Below are 27,490 nucleotides of genomic sequence, written 5' to 3'. Positions count from 1 at the left end.
CCTTTGCTGAGACTTTAAATTTCTTAGCTGAAACTCTGTTTTTTGTTTCAAACATTTGCATAATTGCTCACTACAGTATTTTTATGATGGCTGCTTTAAAATCTTTGTTAGATTATTGTAATATCTGTTACCAGCTTGTTCATGTCTATTAATTATCTTTTTTTTTTAATCCAAGTGATCTTCCTTGTTCTTGGTTTGATAAGTCTTATGTTGGAAAAAAAAAAAAGGTCTTTTGTTGAATCCTGGACATTTTGAATATTGCTGTGAAACTCTGGATCTTATTTGAACCTTCTGTTTCACCCGGCCTGCTCTGATACTGCTCTAGCAAAGGAAGAGGAGGTCTTACTTCATTATGGCCATGGAGGGTAGAAGCCCAACTTCCTCATTTGCCCCCACCCCTAATACCCAAGGAGGTAAGGGCCTCCTTTTTATTGCTTGGTGGGATTTCTAGTTCCTCACTAGGCCTTCACTGATATTATTCTGGCTCAGGGGTTAGAGTGCCTTGTTACGACTCTTTTGGCCTCCAGTGACACCATGAGGGGGATTGTGGCCTCATTACTGCTGGGCAGGAGCAAAAGCTCCAGCTCTGCACTAGGCCTCCTCTGACACCACTCCAGAAGGGAGGGGGAGGGGATGTTCTCTTACTACTGAATGGGAGTGGGGAATGTCCAGGTTCCCCACGTGGTCTCCACTATCGTGCTGAGAAAGTGGGGTGTTTTTTGCCAGCCAGCATGGATGCATGTCCTAGCTCTTGGCCTTTTTTGACACCACCCAGCAGGGTTTTATGACCTCTCTTTACAGCCTCACAAGGTTCAGGGAGGTCTAGGCTCCCCACTTAGCCTTTGCTGGTGTGGGTAGTAATAGGACCAGTGTTTTTCTGTGTTGTTTGGCTGCAGTAGAGTGGTTAATGTCTAAGAATTTTTTGTCTTGCTAGGAGTACCCCTTTCTTGGCCCTGTGGTTAAAGAAAGCAGGCTCTTGTTGGGGCTTTGCAATATTTTTGTGTGTCTGTCTGGGTTCCTGCTTCTTCAGCTCCAAGTCGGGAGCATATGAGGTAAAAAAACCCCACAATCACCATATCGTTTCTCTTTTCCCGAGGTTCCTACCTGACCTATCTTCTTTCCACTTTTCAATCTTTTCATGAGTTTTTAGATATACTTACTAGAAAAAATAGGGAAAATTATGTCTGTCTACTCCATCTTCCTACAACAATTCACTTTTAGGTTGAAATTTTTAGTTCATAATGTATAATTTAATTATTTTTATCGAACAATATGTGCCAATAGTATTACTAACAATTTGAGGGGCGCCTGGGTGGCACAGCAGTTAAGCATCTGCCTTCGGCTCAGGGCGTGATCCCAGCGTTCTGGGATCGAGCCCCACATCAGGCTCCTCTGCTGGGAGCCTGCTTCTTCCTCTCCCACTCCCGCTGTTTGTGTTCCCTCTCTCGCTGGCTGTCTCTCTGTCACATAAATAAATAAAATCTTTAAAAAAAAAAGTATTACTAACAATTTGAATGATGAAAATAGGGTTTATTTGTAGTTCTTTTTGAGCTCATCTCAACATTTCTACACAAAAATGCATAAGATGGAAATATAAAATTTTGAGTTGATCTACACCATTAGGAACCATAATGCAGTAGATGAAACAACACAGTGGAATTTGTAGAGTTGCAGAGGCCGGAGACTATGTAACTTGAAGCAGAATGGGGGCAGACAAATATGCAGGTCTCTCGGCTCTTTGTCCAGTGTTCCAATAGGAAGCTATCTCTCAAAATGAAAAACTTTTTCTTATAGCTCTTAGAAAATGTATTCCTGAAACACTTGGTTTTATAACCTGAAACATACTGACCTACAATACTAACTGAATTGTATCTTCTGGTTTTGAAAGTATAATTGCACCTTGATTTTGAAAAATGTCACAAGGTCAGCTTTAAGAGTTTTAGCATCTGTGGCAGTTGGCAAAAGACCAGGGCAATTGTCAGACACCAAAAATGGAGATACCCTCTGTTCTCTTTGTACTGCTCACTGAGAACATTTTTCACAGACCCTCCCAACGCCTACTCCCAAGAACCCGTCTTTCAGCCAGTTTCACAAGCCAGAAATTACCAAATCATCCTTCAGTCTCATCAGACAACATAGTCTGCAAATTGACCATTTGCTTCTCAGACAAACAGTGATTTAATATCTAAAGGATCACATCCCAGCCATTATAGTCTCAGACAGCACTCAAAATCTCTGATAACCTAATTCTAGCTTTCATTTCCAATATTATTTTTTCTTTTATCCTTTCAGGAGCCCTCTATGCCAGCAAAGCTAGTTTCCCCGCTGGTCCCTACAGATGCTGTATTCACTCTCCCTCTGAGCCTTTGGTTCCTATAGTACACTTGTACTTGCCTTTCCCTTCCTCTCCAGGTATTATGCTTCTACCCATTCTTCAGATTTGAATGATAAAAATTCTGCTCTGAATTCTTAGGATACAATCTTAGTGAATTTCTATTTATTAAGAAAGAAACCTGATCTTATACACACATACGCATATATGATGATATATTATGACCAAATAGGATTTATTTCAGGAATATGTCATTGGTTAACATAAAAATTCAGTCAATGTACTTCTTTATTAAAGCATGAAGAGAAAATAATTTGGTCACTTTGATCCAATGCAGAAAATGAATATGACAAAATACTACCATTTGTGATAAAAACTCACAGCACACTAGGAATACAAGGGAATGTCCTTGTTCTGATAACAGATAACCACAAAATAAAGCTAACACATTAAATGGTAAAGTACTGAATGTTATTATTTTATTCAATATTGTACTGGCTTGTGCCATAGAGTACTATAATGTAAGAAAAGAATTTAAAAGGTATTATAAGTAGAAAAGAAAAAATAAGATGGCCGTTATTTACAGATGATGATTGTTTATGCAGAAAATCCAAAAGAATATACAAATAAGCTATTGGGGAAAAGTGAACTTATCAAGGTTACTGGATATAAGGTCAATATACAAAAATCAGTTGTATTTCTATGTACTAGTAACAAATAATTGGAAAATGAAGTTTAAAAAATACTGTTTATCATAGTAAAGTAAGCACATTGTGTCCTCTCATGATTCCTTGTCATTGCACAAACTTTTCCTCTGATGTGAGTGCCTTTCCATCCACCTCTACACACCTGTTGAGCTCCTCCATTTCTTTCCAGTCTCTCTTCAAGCTTATCACCTTAAAGCATTCTTTCTTCCTCTTCCTAGTTTTTGTTTGTTTGTTTGTTTTTTGGTTGTTTTTTGTGTTTTGGGGGTTTTTTGTTTGTTTGTTTGTTTTTTAGATTTTATTTATTTGAGAGATACAGAGATAGCACAAGAGAGCACAAGCAGGGAGGAGAGGGAGAAGCAGAATTCCCACTGAGTAGGGAGCCCAACTCGGGGCTCTGTCCCAGGACCCTGGGATCATGACCTGAGCCCAAGGCAGACACTTAACTGACTGAGCCCCCCAGGTGCCCCGCCCTTCCTAAGTAGTTTTTAAACTATAATTCACGAGCAAATTTTTTCTTAAAAAAACAAAAAGTAACACAGGTGCCAAACATATAAAAGTGATAAAAGTGGAGCTTTTGACACAAGCATATAGAATGAACTCAGAGCCATGACTTTTTAAAAACATCTGCAAATCACAGATCAAAACCCATTAACATATTTTAGTCACCCAAAGACCCCAAAATTGCTACTATAACCAACATCTCTAAAAAATGACATCTTTCTCCTGCTTTACAAAAGATAAGGTCAGCAAGAGGAAATTCCTTCTTCTCCAAATCAGACTTATCTGCATTCCCATCTTTCTGTAGGCTTTTCCCTCCAGCCTAAGGTATGGTTGATTTCTTCATCTGTGCTCTCACCCTAATTCCTTTAGAACATCACAGAAAATTTGTCCTATCTAAAGATCTCTTCTTTAATTCACCCTCCCTGTGTGTATGCGGTTGTGCCATTAACATATAAATGCTCCCTAACTCATTTCTCCCCTCCCACTAGTTCTCACCTTCCTATTAATAATCCAACCTGGAATAATCTGGCTTCCCTTCACCATAAACCACTGAATTTGTCTCCAGTACTCTCCTGGTTACCAATTCCAGTTTACCCCCTTATTACTTGATTTGTGGCACCTAACACTACTGACCATCTGACATTCATTTCACCTTTGGGCTCAGTGACATCTCTCTTCTGGCTGTAGTGCCATTCTGTTCCTTCTAGTTCAATTCCTCCTCTTTCACCAACTCCTTATATGTTGATGTTTTCCTGGGTTTTATCTGTGACCCCTTTGTTTCTCATTCTAATCTGTACTCTGCTGACCAATTTCACATACCATTGTTTTGACTACCAACTCTATTTTAATTTCTCCTAATTCTAGTCTACTAGCTCATAATTCCCTTTTGGATCTGTACGATCAACTTAACATGTGCAAAATCACACTTGTTCACTCCTGTATTGCCTGCTTGGTGAATGACACCATCGTCCAGCCAGTTAACATGGAAGACGCCTGGGAATCAACCTACTTTCCTTTCTTAACTCACCTCTCCCAATTATTTGATTGTAAAAGTCATGCCATATCTTACCACATTAATGTTTGTCACATATTCTTCACTTCCGCTGCCCCTGCTTGAGTTTAGAGCCTCATTTACTGATCATTCAAGTTACTACAACAGCCCATACTTCTGGGCTCCCATCTGCTCAGTTGTCCTCAACCTCCTAAACTCATTCTCCATACATTATTGTCAGAGCAATTTCCCTTGCATATCATCTTTCATCAGTTCCATAATTTCAGAATCAAACTCAAGTTCCTTAGAATGGCAGTTAAGACCTTTGATTATCTGGTCTCTGCCTCCTTCTCAAGCTTCGACATCTGTCATTCTTATTACTTCATAGACGTTCTACAAATGTGCCATGCGGTCACCCACCTGTACCTTTGCATATGTGGCTCCCTCTCTTTTAAGTACTTATCTCACTCTCTGGAAAATTCCTGTTCTTCCAGAACCGGGCTCAGGCACGCCTGTCTCTGGGACACTATATCTGGTCAAACTCCCTTGGTTAGGTTCCATTCCTTCTTTCTGAGTCCTGTGCAAATCTCTACAAGATGGTCTATAACACAGTATCATTGTAACATCTATTTCTTCGTGAAAACAACTTCAACACATTATGATAATTTGCTTATTTACTTGCTGTTCCCTTCAACCCCATCCTCTCAATTCCTGACTTCCTGAAGATAGGGCCTGTTTCTTTCTCCCGTACAATTTCCAGTGCCTGGGATAGTACCTGGCTCAAACCTGGGATTAAGCAAACATTTACTGAGTCAATCATTTCTAAGGCTTAGAATTATTTCCTTTCTTTGCTTTTGCGGTCTGATTTTTTTAAAAAATTTGAAAACCTCAGGTAGGGAAAACATGCTTTTATTTCATGAAATGGATTCCTTTTCAAGACTTTGCCACAGTGACATGTTCTTTAAATTAGTTCTTAGGATTTCTTTTGCAGCCAACTAGAAAAATATTAATAGCTTTAACCTTGAGGTGACTGCCAACAAACTGTATTTTTTCTACTTAAATTAACATGCTGTTCAGAACACAGCAAGTACAGTTCAATAATAAATGACTTCAAGGGCAACAAAGAAAAGTAATTCTGAGAACAAAATTAGAAATTGTGTTTAAAAAAAACTTTGGGAGACTGTTAGATATAGCTTGTAAATAACTAAAAGGATAAAGGAGTAAGAGAACACATTTTTTTCTTTCTCTTTTTTAATGAAAACCATGCACAAAGTTTGACAACAATTTAAGAAAAGGAAAATTCCAAGACTGAGGTAGTTTGCAGTTGCTTTTTTTTTTTTTAATCTATTATTTGGTCTATGTATGCGTATATTTTAAGATCAATTCTGTTTGCTATTAAAATGTGAGTTCTAATAAATATGCTACTGGTTTATAGTGTCTTTCTAATGCAAAATCCAGCACTCCTACACCAAGATTTTTCTCATGTTTACATATCACATATAGTGTATAATGCTGTATAAAGACATAGAAAAACCCCACCTTTTACCTTACAAATGGTCAAAATTGTGATTTTGCAATCAAATTACAATTGTGATTTCCTTGTCTAGGGATATTTTAAAAAGTGACTGAGAGGTATGAAAGTTTTCCACATATTTATTACATAGTCAGAGCTTTTTATCCTTAAAATTTAATATCTGACAAGACAAAATTAAAATAGAAAAGTTTTCTCATGTTCATGACATTTATTAAATCAATGTCAAGTATGTATACTCTGCTGAGCTTTGGTTTAAGGCTTTCACACGTGCAGATCTACTTTCAAGGAGTCCTCTTCGATGTGGATTTTGTAATGATTAGTAAGGGATGACCTCTGGCTGAATAGTTTCCCACATGCATTACATTCATATGGTTTCTCTCCAGTATGAATTCTTTGATGTGCAATGAGTGATGAGCTTTGTCTAAAAGTTTTCCCACATGTGTTACATTCAAAGGGTTTTTCTCCTGTATGAATCCTTTGATGTTGAATAAGAGCTGCGCTTTGGCCAAAAGATATCCCACATTCCAGACATCGATATGGTTTCTCTCCTGTGTGAATTCTCTGATGATTACTAAGGGATGAGTTGCACCTGAATGTTTTCCCACACTCGTTGCATTTGTAGGGTCTTTCTCCGGTATGCATCCTCTGATGTTGAATGAGAGCTGAACTCTGTCGGAAGGCTTTCCCACACACTTTACACTTACACGGTTTCTCTCCAGTGTGAATTCTTTCATGAATGATAAGCGTCGAGTGGGAACTTAAGGCTTTACCACATTCATTACAATTATATAGTTTCTCACCAGTATGAATTATCCGGTGTCTATTAAGTCGTGAAATAGAAGTAAAGCCTTTACCACATTCATTACATCGATAGGGCTTTTCTCCAGTGTGAATCCGTTCATGCTGGATAAGAGACGCACTCTGACTGAAGGCTCTCCCACATTCGCTGCACTTAAAAGGTTTCTCTCCCGTGTGAATCCTCTGATGATAACGAAGGGATGAGCTAGACTTAAAGGTGTTGCCACATTCATTACATAAATAGGACTTCTTTCTGAGGTGAATTCTCTGACATCCTGGAAGGGACGTGCTGGACGCTTTCCTGCCGGGATTATATCTATGGGGATTTTCTCGAGCATGGATTTTTTGATGTATAAAAAGGCCAGACCTTCTGCTGAAGGATTTACCACATTCTTTACATCTATAGGATTTCTCCACAGTGTGGATTCTTAGGTGTTTACAAAGGGATGCACTGTGGCTGAAAGCTTTCCCACATTCTTTACAGATGTAGGGTTTCTCTCCAGTATGAGTTCTTTGATGCTGAATAAGAGCTGAACTTTGGCTGAAAGCTTTCAAACATTCTTTACATTTAAATAATTTCTCTCCAGTGTGGTTTTTCTGATGTTTACGAAGGGAAGAATTGTGAATGAAGGCTTTTTCACATATATTACATTTATACCGCTTCTCTGCTATTTTGATTTTTGGTTGGTTTAGTAAGTTTGAATTCTGCTTGAAACTATTTCTTTGTATTTCATATTTTGAGGGTGTTTTTTCTCTAGCAACCCTCTGTTGCTTAACAAAGACTGATTTCAGGCTGAAATTCTGGCCAAAGTCGGTATTTTTATGGCTTCTTTCTACAGTGAGGATTTTTGTATGGGTGATTGAAATTATTTGTAAACTTTCATTTTTGTCCTTTTGTCTCTTTAATCTGTCTTCATATATGCAGGGTTTTTCTGATATGAAATTCCAGGGTTCATCCCTTTTGAGTCTTTTCCTTCTTAGACCGTGAAATGATGAATCTTGGGTTTGAGTTGACTTTGTAGTTTTAGGAGTGCTCTTACATCCTGGAAAAAAAAATTGCTAATGATTCACACGATTGGCTGAGACTTAATGTGTAGAAAGTATAAATATTAATGATATTTATTTATTTATTTATTTTTATTTTTAAAAAGATTTTATTTATTTAACAGAGAGAGACACAGCGAGAGAGGGAACACAAGCAGGGGGAGTTGGAGAGGGAGAAGCAGGCCTCCCACCAAGCAGGGAGCCCAATGTAGGGCTCAATCCCAGGACCCTGGGATCATGACCAGAGCCGAAGGCAGATGCTTAACGAATGAGCCACCCAAGTGCCTCTATTAATGATATTTAAATAAGAGCTTGCTTTCTAGCTAAAAAATACTAGCAAGAGGAAAAAATAGGAAAGTAACACATATAAAACAATAATGGATGAGGGCAGAAGTACTAGGATGACTAAAAGAATAAAAGAAGCTCATTTAAGAAGGGCGAAAGTGTATATGTAACCAGGAGAATGAATGGGGAGACAGGTTTAGAAGAGTATGAATTAAGTGCAGTCTGGTATCCAAAGCCTATGACAGACTTATACATTATTTATATGACATTGTTCTCATTTATGTAATTATTTCTAATGTTGAATGTCATTCCTTATTTTCCTACATGGCAGACTTCTCTGTAACCTTCAGACTCAGTTCCAGTGTTAATTGCTCTGTGTACACTTTCGTGAATCCATTTCCTTTATTATAACACTTACTGTGGTATATTTTAATGTATGTACCTGAGGGGGAAACTTATGAGTATATTTAGAGACGATGAGAAAGCCTTCAAAAAAATTCAGCACCATGGACAGTAAAAAAGTCAAGAAAATAGGAATTGAAGGATAGTTACTTCTTTAACATGCTAAAATACATACATTTAGTCCTAAAATCAGTATCTTATTTAATGATAAACCACTAGAGGCACTTCCACTATGATCAAGAACAAGGGGTGCTTGACTGGCTCAGTTCGTAAAGCATGTGACTCTTGATCTTGGGGTTGTGAGTTTGAGCCCCATTTTGGGTATACAGATTACTTAAAAATAAAATCTTAAAAAAAAAAAAAAGAACAAGACAAGGATATCCATTATTTTCACTTCTGTTCTAGATGTCTTAATTCAGTTACCTAAGAAAAACCAATTAGATGCACAAGGATGAGTAAAGAGGAAATGAGGAAATAAAACTACCTCTATTTGCTGGTGTTATAATATCCTAGCTACATAACTCCAGAAAATCAGTGATAAAACTTGATCAGTAGTGATGTAGCAGGATATAAAATTAACACGCTAAAGTCAATAACCGTCTAACAAAGAATTGGAGGACTGAATTTATAAGAAATATAAGAAAAAATGAGGAAAATTTTAAAACAATCTTGAATGACATTAAAGTCACATGTGAACAAATGGAACAACCCCTCCTATTCTTGGATAGAAAAACTCAATGTTATAAAAATATAAAGAATATTTTAAAGAAAATATTTAAAGATACCTTAAATCCTATATAGAGATCAGGATTTTTCAAACTCAGCTTACATTTGAGGATGCGTAATTCTTTGTTGTGGGGCTGCCCTGTGTATTAGCACCTACCCTTTCCACCACTCCCACCCTTCCTCAAGCTGTGACAATCCAAATATTTCATAACATTGACAAATGACAAAACCAGCCCCCATAGAGAACCACTGGTACAAATGAAATAAAAAGGATAGTAACTTGTTAACTGTCAAAACTGGGTGGTGGATACACAAGAATTCATTACACTATCCTTTGTGTGTGTATATATATATACACATATATATTTCTATCTTTATTTATATATGTTTATATATATTTTATATATTTATATATTTTAAGCTTTTTATAATAAAACTAAAAATTAAATGTTTTTCTACTTTCTGTCATTCCATGCAATGAGTGAGTAGATTAATTTTTTCCTCTTAAAGATCATATCTAATAAGAGACTTGTAATTGTAAAAGGTTTTGCACATGAATTAAAAAATGTCAACATACACAGGAAAAAATCTTTAAAAAATACTTTCACTTAAAAAAACATACTTTCTAAGTAGAAAATTAGAATACTTACAGAATGATAAAACGTATGTTTAAATAGTAAATACCAAAGCCTCTGGGTAACTGAAGACTGTGGTAGGTGGACAGTAAGCAAACTATCAAAATTACTTCCCCAAATGATAAGAAATAACTTCATAACTGTGAGACTTCTTTTTTTGTTTGTTTGTTTATTGAAATTTTTATTTAAATTCTATTTAGTTAACATATAGTGTAATATTGGTTTCAGGAATAGAATTTAGTGATTCTTCACTTACATACAACACCCCAAGCTCATCATAACAAGTGCCCACCCATCCCCCACTTAGACCATCCTCCACCCAGCTAACTGTGAGACTTCTATCCAAATCCTCATCTTCAACATTACTTGAGAAAGAAGAAAGAAAATGCCAAAACTTGTAAAATAAGTGTGAGTTAAAAGAGGAAAAAATGGACATCAAGGAAGATGGCAGAGTAGGAATCTCAAGGATTCTGTTTCCCCACCAAGACCACAATTGAACTGGCAGAATCTGGCTGCTCCAATGATTTTGAAACTGTAGAATCTAATTGAAGGCTGGCAGCTTCTAGGGGAAAGCCTGGTTGATAAATTGTAGGTAATTTCAGTCACTAGCAGCTACCCATGCCCCAGCCCCGTGGCAGGTAGCTGTACTGACATCCCTAAGGTGCCTTGCAGGAGCTAGGGTGACAAGAGCCTAGTTCTTCAATTATTGTCGATCTGGGTTCTAACTAAGGATTACTGCTTGGGGTCATGGAGGTACAGATACAAAAGCAACCTGCCATTGTTGCCCCACTGGCTGAAGCAGCTGCCAGGGGATTTAAGGGACAGAGCCTGTCTTCCCTCTACCCTCTCACACTCACATTTTACCTTTTCCCTACATATTTAAGTATAAGGACATTCAAAAGTAACTGCATATGGGAAATTTAGAAAGCCACCATACATGCCAAGGGAAACATAAAGGCTTGGAAAAGACATGAGAAAACCTTTAGTTTATATCTCAGGCCGGTTCATAGCATAAAGACACCTGACAACAACAAAAAATCAGTTATATAGAAAAATATATGTATTCATATATACAACTACCAGTTTTCCTTGTTATAAAGTGATTTTACTGAATTGATTTGGACATACTGTAGGTCAAATAATAGTTTCCAAAGATACCAATTGTGGACTTTTTTTTTTTTTTTAAGATTTTATTTATTTATTTATTTGACAGAGACAGCCAGCGAGAGAGGGAACACAAGCAGGGGGAGTGGGAGAGGAAGAAACAGGCTCCTAGCAGAGAAGCCCGATGTGGGGCTCGATTCCAGAACACTGGGATCACGCCCTGAGCTGAAGGCAGACGCTTAACGACTGTGCCACCCAGGCGCCCCCAATTGTGGACTTTAAAACTTGACATAACATTGGTAGCTTCAATAGTAATATTCCCCATCAACAAAATGATAAAATAATTCAATTATGTAGAAATACAGAACTCTAGGACTAGCTGGAAACTTGGGAATCACTTAAGCATAATATTTTCATTTCATGAGAAACTAGACTCAGATTAAGCGATTTACCCAAACTCAAATACCTAATAGTAATAAAGCTGGAAATCAAACCAATTTTTCCTAAAACTAGAATCTGATCAATATTTCAACTGATTCTCTATCATCTAAAAATCCAGGCTGTTCTCTAATGCTCCATGCTACTGTGACATGAAAGTGTTCAGACACTACAATAAGTCATAGTCAGGAGATTCAAGCCTGGAAGAGGCTTTATCAAATAGCTAAGCTAGCCCTCTCCTTGTGAAAAGGAGGAAATATATAAGAAGGAAATCATTCTGGGAAAAGGGGAGAATCTAATTCCCAGAATTATGACATTATAAAATTCAAATGTCTAGTTTGCAACAAAAAAAATTACAAGGCACTAAAAAAAAAAAAGAGAGAAAGAGAGAGAGATGACTCATTCAAAGCAACAAAATAAATAGACAAAAAACATCTATGAGGAAGAGATGATGGTGGGCATACCATACAAAAACATTTAAAAAACACTTTTCAAGATGCTCAGGAGAGCTAAAGGAAGATAGGGGTAAAGGTCATGAAAATGATTTAAAAAATGAAAATATCAATAAAGAAAAAACCAAAATGAAATATTAGAGTTGAGGGCACCTGGGTGGCTCAGTCGGTTAGTCGGCTGCCTTCAGCCCAGGTCATGATCCCAGGGTCCTTGCTTAGCAAGGAGCCTGCTTCTCCCTCTCCCTCTGCTTGCCATTCCCCCTCCTTGTTCTCTCTTTCTCTCCCTCTGTCTGTCAAATAAATAAATCTTTAAAACAAAATTCTGGAGTTGAAAACTGCAATAACCGAAAATTTCACTAGAGAGATTAAAAAATCAGATTTCAGCAGGCAGAAGAATCAGTGAACTTGAAGATAGGCCATTAAAATTACTAAGTCTAAGGAAGAACAACAAGAAAAAATACTGAAGAAAGTAAACAGAGAGCCTAAGAGACCTGTGGGACACCATCAAATGATCCAAAATAGCATTGTGGAAATCCTGAAAGGGAAAAGGGAAAGGGGCAGAGAGATCATTTGAGGACAATGACTGAAAACTTCCCAAATTTGATGTGAGATACGAATCTACAAATTCATGAAGCGTAATGAACTACAAAAAGGATAAAGTCAAAGACACCAACACTGAGACACGTTATCACCAAACTTTAAAACCCAAAGCCAAAAAGAGAATATTGAAAGCAGCAAGAGAGAAAGAAGACTTATAACATACAAGGGATCTTCAATAAGATTATCAGATTTCTCATAGGAACTTTGGAGGCCAGAAAGTATTGAGTTGATACAGTCGAAGTGCTAAAAGGGGAAAAAAAAAAAAACTCTAAAAAGAGAATTCTCTATCTGGTAAACCATCAAGCTGTATTTTAAGGCACACAATGTATAATGATGCAATTTGTGACAACAGTAACTGAAAGGCGATGAGGATAGAGGTATACAGAAGGAGAGATTTTGTACATTACTGTACTTAAGGTGATATAAATTCAAGTCAGAGTGTTATAAGTTCAGGATGTTAAACATAATCCCAATGGTAACCAAAAAGAAAATACTTACACAACATATATATATAAGAAAATGGGAGGGGAATTAAAATGTTTCACTCCAAAAAATCAACTAAACATAAAAGGAGACAGTGATGCAGGAAATCAGAGACAAAATGATATAAGGCGTATAGAAAGCAAATAGCAAAATGGCAGATTAAGTCCCTCATATCAGTAATTACCTCAAATATAAAAACATTAACTTCATTCTCTAGTCAAAATACAGATATTGGCAGAATGGAGAAAAACCCATAATCTAACTATATGCTGTCTATATAAGACTCACGTCTTTTCTTTTTTCTTTTTATTGAAGTATAATTAACATTCAGTATATATTAGTTTCAGGTATACAATATAATGAGTCAACGATTCTATACATGACTCAGTGCTCATAAAAGAGGTAAACTCTTGATCCTCTTTATTTCACTCCTCTCCCCACCCACCTCAACCACTAGTTTATTCTCTGTATTTCAGAGTCTGTTTTTTTGTTTGAATAAGAGATTCACTTTAGATCGAAAGACACAAATAGTTGAAAGTGAGAAGATGGAAAGATATACTTCATGCAAATAGAAGTACCAAAAGAGTTGGAGTGGCTGTACTAGGATCAGACAAAATAAACTTTAGAAAACAAGTTATAAGAGACAAATGATGATGTATATTCATAAAAGGTTCAATTCAGCAAGAAGACATTACATTATAAATATTTACATACCTAATAATACATCCTCAAAACACATGAAGCAAAAATTAACAAAACTGAAGGGAGAAGTAGTTCTACAATAATAGTTGGAGACTTCAATACCCTACATTCAATAAGGGATAGAACTACCTGACGAAAAGAAGAAATATAGGACTTGAACAACACAATAAACCAACTAGATCTAACGGATACATACGGAATGTGCTATCCATCAAAACAGAGATAACCCCCCAAACAGACTTAACTATAGAGAACAAAATCATGGTTACTAGGTGGGAGATTGGGGGGGGGGGTCGGTGAAACAGCTGGTGGGAATTAAAGAGTATACTGACCATGATGAGAACTGAGTAATGCATAGAAGTGTTGAATCATTATATTGTACATCTGAAACTAATATAGCACTATGCGAACTATACTGGAATTTAAAAGAAAGGAAGAAAAAAAATAAATAAAAATGGGCAAAGGACTTGAATAGACATTTCCCTATAGGAGATATACCAGTGGCCAGTAAGCATCTGAAAAGACAGTCAACATCACGAATCAGTAAGGAAATACAAATCAAAACCACCAGATACCACTTTAAATCCATTAGTATAGCTGTGGAAAAAACAAAAGAAACCAGAAAATAACCAATACTGGCAAGAATGTGGACACTGGAACCCTTATCCATTGCTGGTGAGACTGTAAACTAATGTGGCCACAATGGAAAATAATATAGCAGCTCCTCGAAAAGTTAAGTAGAGAATTACCAAGTGCTCCAAGCAATTCCACTCCAAGGTACCCGAAAGAACTGAAAGCAAGGACTCAAAGAGAGATTTGTACACCCATTTTCAGAGTAGCATTATTCACAATAGCCAAAAGACGGAAATCATCCAAATTTCCAGTGACGGAAGGATAAACACAATGCAGTGCATACATATAATGGAATATCATTCAGCCTTAAGACAATGGGATTCTGACACCATGGATGAACCTTGAAGCTATTATGCGGAATGAAGGAAGCCAGACACAAAATGACAAGTGTTATAAGATACCAATTCTGTGAGGTTCCTGGAAGAGTCAAACGCATAGAGACAGAGAACAGAACAGTGATTACCAGGGGCGGGGGAGAGAGGTGGATGGGGACCTGGTGTTCGGTGGGGACAGAGTTTCAGGAAGGGATTTTGAAGAACTTCTGCACCCGGATGGTGGGGACGGTTGCACAGAACTGGGAATGAACTTAACGCCACCAAACTGTACACTTAAAAATGGTTAACATGGTAAATTTTACATTATTTGTACTTTAGCATAATAAAAAATTGTTAGGGGACAATAAAATGTTTTGTCAGCACTGTGGATAAACTGGAACCTCCATGCAAACATAGCTGGCGGGAAGGTAAAAGTACAGTTGCTCTGGAAAATAGTGTGGCGCTACCTCGAAAGGGAACGAGGTCTCCATACCTTTTACTCAAAGCATTTCTTTGAGAAAATTTGTATTTCTAAATCCTTCCTCTGTGTTTTTGATATGAAATGTGTATAAACCTTGTAAAGCCTCTGTGAACATTATAACCCAAGGATGTTTTTGTTTGTTTGTTAAGTAGGCTCCGCCCAGCGTGGAGCCCAGGGTGGGGCTCAAACTCACAACTCTGAGGTCCAGAACTGGGCTGAGATCAAGAGTCAGATGCTTAACTGCTTAACCAACTAAGCCACCCGGCCCCCACCAATGAATTAAGATCCTGGGAGCCATCTCTTTGAAATGTAAACATCAAGAAGGGAGCCAGGAGAGGTTTTATGAAGGGGAGTGAAATGACCTGATTTACCTTTTAACAGAGTATTCTGGCAGCTATGAGAACAGAGGTTGGTGGCAGGAGGGAGGCACAGGACCAGCGGGAGTCTTCTTGGGGAGGGAGGTGGGCAGGGGACAAGGACAAGACTGACCAAATATGCTGGAGATGCCTACAGGGCACGTGGGCTCAGCTTTCACTCCTAAGAGAGTCATTCTTTAAATCCACCGCCCTCTGGGTCCCTGGGCTGCTAACGGCAGCACCTTTGTGCCCCTTAGAAAAAGACGCCCCTCGCTCTGTGCGGGGGGCAGTGCCCAGGCGACCCCTCAGCTGACCACGTGGTGGCACGGCTTCAGTCCCCCCACCAGGCTTCTTACACTGAGATGACAAAGGAAGAGAAAATGACGGGGGGGGGGGGGAGACACATCTTCATTGGAAGCTGTTTACCCAGATCATCCCCGCATTTTTAAATTTTAGATTTCAGGACTATTCCACATTCGGTGTAAAGCTAACTCATGCTGTACAGGCTGGTGTAATCACCTCATGACGGCTCTTCTGGAAAAGCCCCACCTCAGCTGTGCTCATTCTTAAGCGAGAGACTCAGAGGAGACGCACACCCTTCGGGCCACCTCCTTCCATCTCTCAATTTAAACACACGCACCCCGGGAGTGACCGTTTGTTTTTCTCTGCTTTGTTTTTCCTACTTGTGAATAGTTTTGAAATACAAATTAATTCTCTTTCTTTTAGAAAAGGACATGTGGAGGCCGCTAGGGGTTGCAGGAGTCCTACCCTGGGAGCACGGGCTTCTCCATCACTGGCTGTGCAGGGGCAGGTTTCGGTTCTGGTCTAGAGTTAACCGCCTGAGGTCCTTCCAGAACCCCCAGTCCTGCACCCGTGCTCACAGGGAAGGGAGCTGCCCCTGGGACGGAAGCTCTTCTGAGGCCACGTTGGTCCCGGCAGACAGAGACGCGCCAGGGCTGCGGGACAGATGACCACGCGCCAGCACTGCCAGGTCCGGGTGACCGGCAACTCTGAGGAAGGAGGGGAGGACGGTCCGTCCCGTCCAGAGACATGCACGTACTGCTCAGCTGCGCTGTTGCCCTCAGGGACGTCTCCCCGAACCCCAGGAGGAGGCTGGCTGAGGACTCCAGCCCCGTCCCCCGGTGGCCCCGGCGCCTCTCTGCACAGCTCTGGGCTCCAGCCACACATCCTTCTCCCCGTAACCCTGGAATACTCGCTTCACTCAGAGTCATTCATGGATGCGAGGCTCCCGAGGCGCGGGGAAAGGGAAAGATCCTTCTCTCCTCGGATCCTTCGTGCCAGGCTCGGCCCCTACCCCGCAGCGGGACGGAAGGCCCTGCGGACCCTCAGCGCTTGGGGGCGGCCTCTGCCAGCTTCCCAACCTTCGTGTCTTTCTCCCAAACCAGAGTTACAAAGACAGACATCCAGACAAGGGTGGTTCCCGCAGCAGAAACCTCAGCGCACGGTGGGAAGAAAGCTCCCCTGGCCCAGGGGTTTGAGGAAGGGGACAGCCGGGCCTGCAGCTCCTCTGCGGGGCCCACGGCATGAGGGGCCATCAGGGACACGTCTGGACAGACAACAGCTGGGACGAGCCCCCACTTCCACGCCAACAGGCCCCCCGTGGTCTGCAGGCTGCTATCAGCAGAGTCTACACCAGGCCGTAGTCAGGCTACTTCCAACCCCCCAGGCGCCCTGCCTCGCTCTCAAACGCCGACCAAATCCTGTGTCCGGCTCTCGGCTCAGTGGGATCAGGTCCCTGCTGCTGTCTCCTGGCTCCGGGCAGCACACGCTGGCCTCCTTTCTCTGGACTCACACAGCCCTTTCCTGTGGCTGGACTATGGCTCCACATCCTGGAATCCCAGCTCCTCTGGGAAGCCTCTGCCCGCACCGCCCCTCCCGCTGCACGCTCTCACAGCACCCTGCATCTTTCCTGCGGGGTCATTCTACACCCCCTGTGCGCTCAGTGCACGATCACTTCTCTCCCCTCTCGACTGTGACCTCCAGCCGGCAGGACCTGCGTCTTTCTGCCCCATGTCGCATCACCAGTGCCCAGCGGAGAGCTCACGCACCGTTCATTACTGGACAGGAAAGCAGTGGCTGGGGGTTTGAACCTGGTCCCTCCCCCATTCGTCAGCTCTCGTCCCCAACTTCCCTGTCAGCCGGCTCTCCAGTTCCTCTCCTCTGATGACTTCTCAGGCTCAGCCTGTCTTCTTCCCTAAGCCACCTCGTAAATGGCGAGGTTTCCTGGGATTCTGTCCTCTGCTCTGTGTCCTCACCTGGTCAGCTCAAGGCGTCACATGCCACCTCTGTACTGACTGCTACCTGACCTGCCTTCCAAGTTCCCACAGACCTCATAGGACTGTTCACCAGCACCCTTCCCCGAACATTCCACTCGCATCTCCAGGGAGACTCATCCCACAGCGAAGTCACCCTACAGCCTTAACAAAGGGGCCCCTCTTCTTCCTTCCTGGACGCCAGTGCCCGTGCCTTTGTCCAGACCCTAGAAACATCTCACCTACCTTATTGCAAGTGTCTCCAGGAAGGTTCCACGTCGGGTTTCCACTCACTTTCAATCTACCCCCCACAATGCTCCAACGTGACCATGCTTATTAAACTCAAATTATACAAGGACTTCATGAATCTATTCTCTATGAAATGTTCAGATTACATAAAACTGAAGCCCTTTCATTCCGCCCCTTCTCGAATCCATTCCCAGTGGAGCTCCTGGCACAGCTCAGGTGTGTCCCCTCACCTTTGTGTCTGCACTTCCACACACATTATACACACACAGCCACGTCATCTCCCTTTAGCATTAGCGGGGACACATCAGCACGGTGCTCCCTCGCCCGCCCCCAGCTCTGTCCACACCAGCTGCTCTTGTTTCTGACAGTGGCATTCGATGCCGGAGCGGGGACTTGCCCCAGCTTCTCCAGTCACATCCTTACCGGAGGACATTTACATTGTTTCAGATTTCAGCCAATTTTTCTAAAATACCAAGAACTTCAGTCTTCCACTTAAAATCCCTTATTTCCAAGGGAAGGTCCCATCTCCGAGTCTTGTCAAAGCCCGTTGTGACGGAGCCCTGCTAGCTTTCTGACACCCTTTCCTTCCTTGGCTCCTTCTCTCACAGACCCTGAGCCTCAGTCAGAATGATTTTCTGCGATTCCTTAAATACACTGTTTGCTGACTGAATACCCGATGTGCAGCCCTCCTCTGAGAACAGGAAGGAATAAGAAGAGACCCTGAGAGATTCACTTGGGAAGTGATTACCAGAGAATAAGAGGAAGCTCGCGTCTGGGGCCTGAACATCACCTCTCTGCCACCTCTGGAGGACAGAGGCCCAGGAGAAACTTTCCCGACCGACATCTCCAAGCCGCACTGTCCACTTACCACCCAGACTGCTGCCCGAGCCCGTCCCCGGCCCCTCAGTCCCATCCACTCACCTAGAGAGGGGCCTCCAGGACTTTCTTTCTCTACCTTCCAGGGATCTTCTCCTTGCTGCAACAGGGAGATCACTTTTGGTTTGGAAAACAGGAGTCCTGTCGTAGACAAAAAAAAAAAAAAAAGAGAGAGAAAAGACTTGGTTTTGTTTTGACTCAAAAAGGCATCACGGATCTGAGTGGAAAACTCAGGGGATGGCACAAAGAGCTTCGGTGGGGTGCTTGAACCATACCCGTGACCTGAGGGCATGTGTGGGGGGAAAGGCAAGGGGCGTGGCTTCGTAGTAAGTAGTTGTAGGTTAGGAAATAGGATACATGTGCCGCTTTGATGACTAGAGTATGGATGGCTTTCTACAGAAGAGGGAATACGTTAGATGTACAGACGAAATATTTGTAAACAGGTACCCACAGCAAGATACTGTGCACCAAGTGCCCTGTTTACAATAAGAATGCACCATCTGACTCTCTTTCAAAGAGGGATCGTACATCGTTCGTCTGTCTGGAAGGGAGAATCGGGAAAGGCTGGGGACAGGTTACTGAAGACGGCTGAGGGATGCTCTCTGCTGTGTGCTGAGCAAACAAATCACAGAAAATCACAGCAGGAGAATGTTGCCTGAACTATGAGGGAATTTCTAACGTGCAAGTGTGTTAACCATCCCACGCGTGGGACAAATCCATGCCTGTAAGGGGAAAGAAGTTTTAAATATTTATTTATTCACAATGTGTACAATCCTAAGGCAAAATTCAGCTACAAGTTCCTGTTGACCCATGGCTTCTATGCAGGGAAGCAGGTGCTGACTTATGCTAACGTCTGACTTTCTCATCTACAGGGACAGTTCCCTTACCCAGTGAGACCAGGTTAGTGTAGTTCTCCAGCATCACTTCCTGGTACACGTTTCTCTGAGAAGGACCCAGCTTCCTCCACTCATCCCGCGTAAAGAGCACAGCCACATCCTCGAAGGTCACCGACACCTGGAATGACAAGCCATCCCAGCTCACCCAGGACCTCCCATCACACAGAGTGAAGAAGGCGGCAGTGGGGGGTAGATGGACTGCCATGAAAGGCTTCTGATGTTATTCCGGTTTCTGAAGGCTTCAGGTAATTTCTTTAATGAACCGTCGCCCAGTGACACATACTGAGCAGCGTGAAGTATTAACCAGGCCTGTGGTAACCACTATAAGGAGATGTGGGGAGGAATTAAGACCAGTGGAGTGTGAATTAGAATAATCTCACTGATGGCGATTTGATAATACATATTAAAAGCTTTAAAATGTGTTTATTCTTTAACTCACGAATTATTGTATTTGAATTATAATGAACAGTACACAAAAATGCACACAGCGCATTTATCATGGTTTCGGTAATAGCAAAAAAGTAGAAGCCAGCTAAGTCATCACAGATGATGAAGGGTAGGGTCGCTAACGGAAGGCACGTCCTGAGTGCTCCCTGAAGCTGGAGGACGGAAATCACGGAAACTGAAATCTCTCTCTTCTAGTGAATGCTTTACACGGGCCAGGTACAATCCTTAGAGCGTTCTATTAATCTTTTTTTTTTAAATTCAGTTAGCTATTAATCTTTAATATAAGCTTTATTTAAAAATCACAACAACCCTAAGAGAAGCTATTAACACTGTCCCCATTTACATGAGAGAAAACAGCCATGGAGAAGATAAATTTGCCTAAAGTCCCATAGGTAGTCAGTGGTAGAGCTGGGATTCCAGTCCAGGTACATGGCCAAGGTTCCATTCTTTTTTTTTTTTTTTTTTTTAAGATTTTATTTATTTATTCGACAGAGATAGAGACAGCCAGCGAGAGAGGGAACACAAGCAGGGGGAGTGGGAGAGGAAGAGGCAGGCTCATAGCGGAGGAGCCTGATGTGGGGCTCGATCCCATAACGACAGGATCACGCCCTGAGCCGAAGGCAGATGCTTAACCGCTGTGCCACCCAGGCGCCCCTCAAGGTTCCATTCTTAACCGTTCTGCAAAAATGCCTCTCAGAACCTACCACAGAGGGCTATTAAATAAGTGAGATAATCCATACAATGTAATTAATACTGTGTCTGGGTCATATCAAAGCTTTAGATATTAGCTATTCTCACATCAATATAAAATACTATGCAACCAATATAACTGATGGTTAGGTCAGTATTTGTTAAAAAGACATCCATGTTAATGTTAAATACAAACAACAGGTTATATTTCAGTGTGTAATTTGTACTGATTTCTGATAAAAAATTAATATATATATAATATATATATAACATATATAATATATATATAACATATACAATATATATATAACATATATATATATATATATATATATATATATGCTGAGAGATGCACAACAAATGATTGAGAGTGATTCTCTCCAGTTGGTGGGGTTAAGGGTGATTCTACTTTTCTTTGAATATATGAAAAAAATATACAGTTGACCCTTGCACAAGGAGGGGGTTAGAGGCACTGACCTCGCACGCAGTCAAAATCCACACATAACTTTTGACTCCCCCAAAACATAACTACTAATAGCCTACTGTTGACTGGAAGCCTTCCCGAGAACATAAACAGTTAACACATATTTTGCCTGCTATATGTATTGTATACGGTATTCTTACACTAAAGTAAGCTAGAGAAAAGAAAATGTTATTAAGAAAATCATAAGGGGACGCCTCAGTGGTTCGGTCGGTTAAGCGTCCAATTCTTGATTTCCACTCAGGTCACGATCTCAGGGTTGTGGGACTGAGCCCTGCGTCATGCTCTGCGCTCAGCACGGAGTCTCGCTGAGATTCTCTTTCTCTCTCTCTCTCTCTCTGTCTCCCCTTGTCTACTTGTGCCCTATCTCAAAAAAGAAACCAAAAAAAAAAAAAAAGTAAGAGAAATACATTTATAGTACTGTACTGTATTGATTGAAAAAAAATCCCCATATAAGTGGACCTGCCCAGTTCAAACCCGTGTTGTTCAAGGGTCAACTCTACACACAAATACATATACATACATATATATATGCATATTTTATTCTCTAAAATTTTACCATGATGATACACTATTTTTATGGTAAGAAAAAGCATTAAATTATTTACATATTGGGAAGGAATATAAGAAATAATTTTTGGAGGCGCCTGGGTGGCACAGCAGTTAAGCGTCTGCCTTCGGCTCAGGGCGTGATCCCGGCGTTATGGGATCGAGCCCCACATCAGGCTCCTCCGCTATGAGCCTGCTTCTTCCTCTCCCACTCCCCCTGCTTGTGTTCCCTCTCTCGCTGGCTGTCTCTATCTCTGTCGAATAAATAAAATCTTTAAAAAAAAAAAAAAGAAATAATTTTTGCTCTCAAAGAATTTACCATCCAACTGGCAGACAAGATAAACACATGAAATAATTTGATCAATGAAAGAAAAATGTGTGGCTGGACAGGACCATACACCATCTCCCAGCTCAATCCTCATTTTAGAGATGGGGACCAGAAGGTCCCCAGGCAGTCAGGATCCTGGGCCACATATTTTATCAGGGGCAGAGGCAGGACAATAACTAAAGTCTTCTGTTAACTCAGCACTCGGTATATTCTCTTTCTGGTCTTAAACGCCTGTCACAGAGTTTTACACACAAGCCCATGGAGTACGGACATATGGGAGCAGGTGAGGTTAGGGAGAATGCCACATGCATTCACTCCCCTGCAAGGATGGAGAACATTCTGGGCAAGACAGCAACATGGCTCTGTGGGAACAGGAGAGGAAAGCTTTAGAAAAAAGCAGCCCAGATGTGCACTGGCCGGCCCCAGCCTGAAGATCAACCACCACCGCGTTTCATGGGCCCAAATACAACAGGACAGTGGAGAAGAGCTCCGGGAACACGGGGCTGGGTCTGCCCCGGGTTCTGAAAGAGACACCAGGGGAATGGCTGCGCAGTGACGAGCCTTGACCCAGAGGCCAGACACGCTGGAGTGCGAATTCAGGTTATTGGACATCTCTGAGCCTCGGTTTGCTCATGTGTAAAACGGGGATGATCACTGCTGTGCTGGCTGAGAGTGAGAACAAAGGCAAAGCCCTCAGGCCGACCCCCAGCAACATTAACTGTTGCTGTTAGATGAAGACGAGCAATGAAAGGACAAGTCCTAGTGACACGGTACAGCAGTTCCCATCTGTCAGCATGAGCGGTATTATCACCACGGTAGCATCATCCGGCTCCCACGACCACCCCATGTTGGGCATCTGCTAGTGCCCAGCCCCGATCTAAACACTTTCCATGCACTAACTCCCGTGATCCGCCCACCTACCCCGTGAGGTCGGCATGCTTGCTATTCCCATTGTCCAGGCGAGGAAACGCAGGGAGAGATGGAGCTATTTGTCCAAGGCCCACAAACAACCAAGGAGATGGGTTCAAGCCCGGCAGTCTGGCTTCAAGCCCCGCTTCTTACCCACTGGAGACCCTGCTCTCCTCTCCTGATATCCCGCAAAACCCTCCCCTGGGGAGTCCTCTCTGCCCCTTGCAGTCCAGAGATCTCTCCAACTGTGTCACCTCCAACACGCTTATTCTTTGTTCTTGCACTGGCTCATCCGGACCGGGTCCCTCCCCCATTTCCAACAACAGAAGGATGAAAATGGCAGGTCTAGAACAGTTTTCAAGAGCGTGTAGAAGCAAGGCACATGATCCACAAAGTAGAGGGAGAAAAAACTAACAATGATGGGTTGGAGAAGCCTAGGGAAGGTATCCTAAAGAAAAGCCGAGGGTAGGGGCTCCTGGGTGGCTCAGTCGTTAAGCGTCTGCCTTCGGCTCAGGTCATGATTCCAGGGTCCTGGGATCAAGCCCCGTATCAGGCTCCCCGCTCAGCAGGAAGCCTGCTTCTCCCTCTCCCACTCCCCCTGCTGGTGTTCCCTCTCTCGCTGTGTCTCTCTCTGTCCAATAAATACAAAAAGAAAAAAAAGGAAAAGCCAAGGGTAGGGAGGGAGACCAGGGCGAGCCAAGGAAGCAGGGCCAGAAGGAACTGCCAGGTGTGTGTGTGTGTGTGTGTGTGTGTGTGTGTGTGTTTGTTCTGTCACCACGGGGCATCTGACCTGTCAAGTTAGTAATCATACACTGAATTGAGATTAACGAATAAAAAGAAGTGTCCGTTAGGAAAAGAAAAGAGAAATACTAGACATGGATTGGCAGGGAGGAGGCAAACATTCCCTACAGAATTCACCCTCCACCTGCGTGGATCAACTCCTCAAGGAGAAAAGGGCTTGGGCTCCAAATGCTGGAGGAAAGTTGTACTGACTAGAGAACTTCAGTTCAACGGTGGGTAAGTGCGTAAGTAAATCTATCTATCTATCTATCTATCTATCTATCTATCTATCTATCTATCTATCAGACCTGAGATGGCAATGAACTCACTTGAGACCTTGCTTCCCTCGGTCCCATAGCCATATCTTCTTTCTGGGCTCTTCCCCGAGAATGGATGCAGTCTCCAGAAGGCAGATCTGGAAGAGGAAAAAGGGAGCCAGGAGGGAGAAGCCCCTTCTGCTTTCCAGCCCTGAGAATCACCAGCTCTGAAATCCTTACACCACCTGAGAATGACACCACGTGCCCTGGGAGAGGGAAGTCAGAAGGAGCTGGGGGTAGGCAGGCCCAGAGACAAGGACCAGCCCACAGGGGTCCGGGCCCCAACCCTTCCCCGAGTGGCTCAGAGAAAAAGGCCCTAGGACTCCAGCTGCAGTAGCAGCAGCAATGAATCACTGAACCTCCCCGCGGGCCAGGCACCGCCCCCATGGCTCAGTCCCGCAGCACAGCTGGCATTGTCCACGCCTGTTTTACAGATCAGGAAACAGGGCAGAGCGGGAGCCACCTGCCCCAGTGCACACAGCCAGCGAGGGCGCACCGGGATCCATACCGCGCGCTCCAGAGCACCTGCTCTAACCTCACTGCCCGCAGGGGACAACTCTTCTCCACCTCAAGCTGCCCCCCGCCCAACTCCTCCCCCTCCTGTCAAGGAATCTTCCTTTTAGGTTTTCAGAGAAAAGTGCTTCGGAAAAGGTTGACAGCAGTTTTCCTCCGGCGGCCAGAGGGCTGCCGTCTGGAGGAGCAGGCACAGAAGCCGAAAAGCTGGGTTCCAGTCCAGGTTCTGCCCTGGAGGGAAGCCGGCAACTCACTTCTATCGGAAAACACATCTCTGCGCCTGCAGCCCGGGAGGGGAGCGGCGCCGGGGAGAGGCGGAAACACCGTTCCTCACGTTCACTGACAGCCCGTAGCAAATCCAAACGCCGGCAGGGCCCCGCAGGTAGCGCGCTGGGCACGGGTCCGCAGGGAGCAGGAGGGTGACCGGGGCCTGGGCCAGTGGGGACAAGTGCCCGACCTGCCGCGGTCACGGGCGCGTCCGCGGGACGGCCGGTGCGGGGCAGGCGGGCACATCGGGGGTGCCGGCCCTCGGCCCCCCGCCCGCGCCCACAAAGGCCCCGCTCGCGCCTCTCGGGCCTGTGCCCCGCGCGTCCCGGCGCCGCATCCTCCCGAGGCCCAGGTCCTCCCTCCGTCCCGCATTCCGCCGACCCTCCGCCGCTCACCTCGCCAAGGCCTCGGGGTTCCGGGGGCTGCGCCTCCCGGCCGTGCTCCACAGGCCGAGGCTCCGGCACTGTCCTGGCAAACAGCAGCCCTGGGTGGGGAACCCTCCTCGGGGTATGCCTGGGCTGAACTCCGGCCGCGAGCCGCTGGTGCAAAAGCCGGCTGTCCAGAGAGGCGGGGCAGGGGGTGAGTTAGGGACGGCCGCTAATGCCCCTGGGGAATGTAGTCCACGCGAGTACCTATGCATTCTGGGAAGTGTAGTTCTCTGCGCTTCTCTGCAAGGCGGGGGGCCGGTCGAGCCTGTCACGTGCCCAGTTCCCGCTTCCGGGCTCGTGGTCACTCCCCTTCGGCTGCGAGGGCTATGGCTCCTGGCTCCCCGAGAAGGAAAAAGGAGGTCCGCTGATTGTAAGGCAAGTAGACAACCTCCGAGAACAAACCTATTTCCCCGTCGGTCATTCAGCCAGAGTGTTTTCAGCACATTCTTGTGGCAAGCGCTGCCATAAGTGGTTGGAAATCAGTAAGTGAACAAAACAAAGATCATTGCTTTCGCGAACTTTTTTGGGGTATTGATAGGGAGCAGACAGTAAGCCATGAACATAATTATATAACATTTTAGAAGGTAAGCGTTATGGGGAAAAACGGAAGGAAACCAGGGTGGTGGCATCTGGGCGCGTTGGGAAGAGTGAGTGGGGTCTCCCAGGCAGCCTTCCCTGATTGGTGGGCGGAGGGAAAGGGCATTCCTGGTCAGAGAAGCCAGTGGTTACCTTCTCTTCTTCCCAGGGCGGAACATGTCCCATTGAGAAGGTTTTATAAATAGAAAAAAAAAAAAAAAAGGAAAAGAAAAATGCACCTGATGCCACGGCACAAAAGTTGTTAACGTTTTGGTGAACATCTCTTAAGAGCCCTTTGAACTCCATCTCTCCTTCGCTGCCAGCCTCCTTTTAAGAAAATGGAATCTTGCAGATAGCACTTGTAACCTAGTTTGGTCTTTTCCCCCACTTAAGAATGTACCTTGAACTTGGGGCGCCTGGGTGGCTCAGTTGGTTAAGCGACTGCCTTGGCTCAGGTCATGATCCCAGGGTCCTGGGATAGAGTGTGGCCTGGGGCTCCCTACGCCTCCCCCTCTCTCTCTGCCTGCTGCTCCCCCTGCTGGGCTCTCTCTCACTCTCAAATAAATAAATAAAATCTTAAAAAAAAAATGTACCTTGAACATTTGAATTTGCCAATAGATACTCTCTCTCAGTAATGTTTTGAATGGCTTCAGTGCATCCCATTATGGCTTATTAATTTTTTTAGTTAAATATATTTAACTAAATTATGCTTATTTAACGCCTATTGTTTGTTATATTTTTTCCAGTTTTTTGCTCCATTAATATTTTCATACCTATAGCTTTGAAGATTATTTTCTTAGTTTAAATTTCTTGAATTGAATGACTGAATCAAGGACTGGTGGCATTCTAAGCCCATTGCCTAGTTGCCTTCCTGGAAGCTTTTTACAATTTTTATTTCTGTAAGCAGTTGGTTATAATTTGTGCTCTGCCTAGCGCCCACGCCTACTCTGGGTTTTTTGTTTTGTTTTGTTTTTAATGCCTTTTTAAAAAGCTTTTGTTTATTTAATAGGGCAAATTTTTTACATCTAATTTTGAGTACTTGTAAAATTAAATATGATCTCATATTTACTGAGCCATTTAGATATTTTCTGATATAAATTGCCTGTATATGTACTTTATTGAAATGTTCAAAATTTTGGTCATTTTTAAATGCTGCATATGCATAATTTTTGTAAAGAAAAAAGTGCTTTGTTTACCTGATTGTGAAAATTATAAGAAATTTACACATAGTATGTGGAATGAAGAAATAGTAATAAACACTGATTACATCTATCCATATATGCTATTGTGTGTGCTTACACACAGTTGTGTATGAAACAAGAATAGAGTCATATTTTTCATACTTTTAAAAATGTGAAATATACAGAAAGGCAATTAGAACATATAATCCACT

General features: G+C 42.9%; 1 protein-coding gene and 1 long non-coding RNA gene across 3 annotated transcripts in view; one reads left to right on the top strand and one right to left on the bottom strand.

Moving 5' to 3' along the window:
- LOC123790478 (uncharacterized) overlaps nucleotides 1-20,234 on the top strand; it is a 53,275-nt gene extending 33,041 nt beyond the window's left edge. Inside the window, exon 2 of the long non-coding RNA XR_006779115.2 lies at nucleotides 19,789-20,234. This is a non-coding gene — a long non-coding RNA (uncharacterized LOC123790478). The remainder of the gene's footprint in view (nucleotides 1-19,788) is intronic.
- On the bottom strand, nucleotides 1,653-25,621 carry ZNF354B (zinc finger protein 354B). Of its 2 annotated transcripts, XM_045794954.2 has the most exons (5): nucleotides 25,489-25,621; nucleotides 24,326-24,411; nucleotides 19,804-19,930; nucleotides 18,962-19,057; nucleotides 1,653-7,906 (listed from the first exon to the last, which is right to left on the bottom strand). In XM_045794954.2, exons 2-5 carry the CDS (start codon nucleotides 24,356-24,358, stop codon nucleotides 6,327-6,329), a joined length of 1,836 nt encoding a protein of 611 aa, XP_045650910.1. In that variant the 5' UTR covers nucleotides 24,359-24,411; nucleotides 25,489-25,621; the 3' UTR covers nucleotides 1,653-6,326. The 2 variants fall into 2 exon arrangements, with proteins under 2 accessions (XP_045650910.1, XP_045650909.1); XM_045794953.2 differs by lacking the exon at nucleotides 25,489-25,621 and having other exon boundaries at nucleotides 24,326-25,476.
- Between the last annotated feature and the right edge of the window lie 1,869 nt (nucleotides 25,622-27,490).

The sequence above is a fragment of the Ursus americanus genome, chromosome 5, assembly GCF_024610735.1.
Source record: "Ursus americanus isolate L20-20 chromosome 5, mUrsAme1.1.p, whole genome shotgun sequence".
NCBI lineage: Eukaryota > Metazoa > Chordata > Mammalia > Carnivora > Ursidae > Ursus > Ursus americanus.
The sequence above is the reverse complement of the archived record's forward strand: the minus strand, read 5'-3'. Positions and strand labels throughout refer to the sequence as shown.

Coding starts and splice junctions, on each gene's coding strand:
- ZNF354B (XM_045794953.2), bottom strand. CDS start 24,700: ATGGGGGCGGTGCCTGGCCCGCGGGGAGGTTCAGTGATTCATTGCTGC. Junction 19,931..24,325: donor CGAGGGAAGCAAGGTCTCAA/GTGAGTTCATTG, acceptor TTGTCATTCCAG/GTGTCGGTGACCTTCGAGGA. Junction 7,907..18,961: donor TCCTGGAGGCCCCTCTCTAG/GTGAGTGGATGG, acceptor TTTTTTTTCCAG/GATGTAAGAGCACTCCTAAA.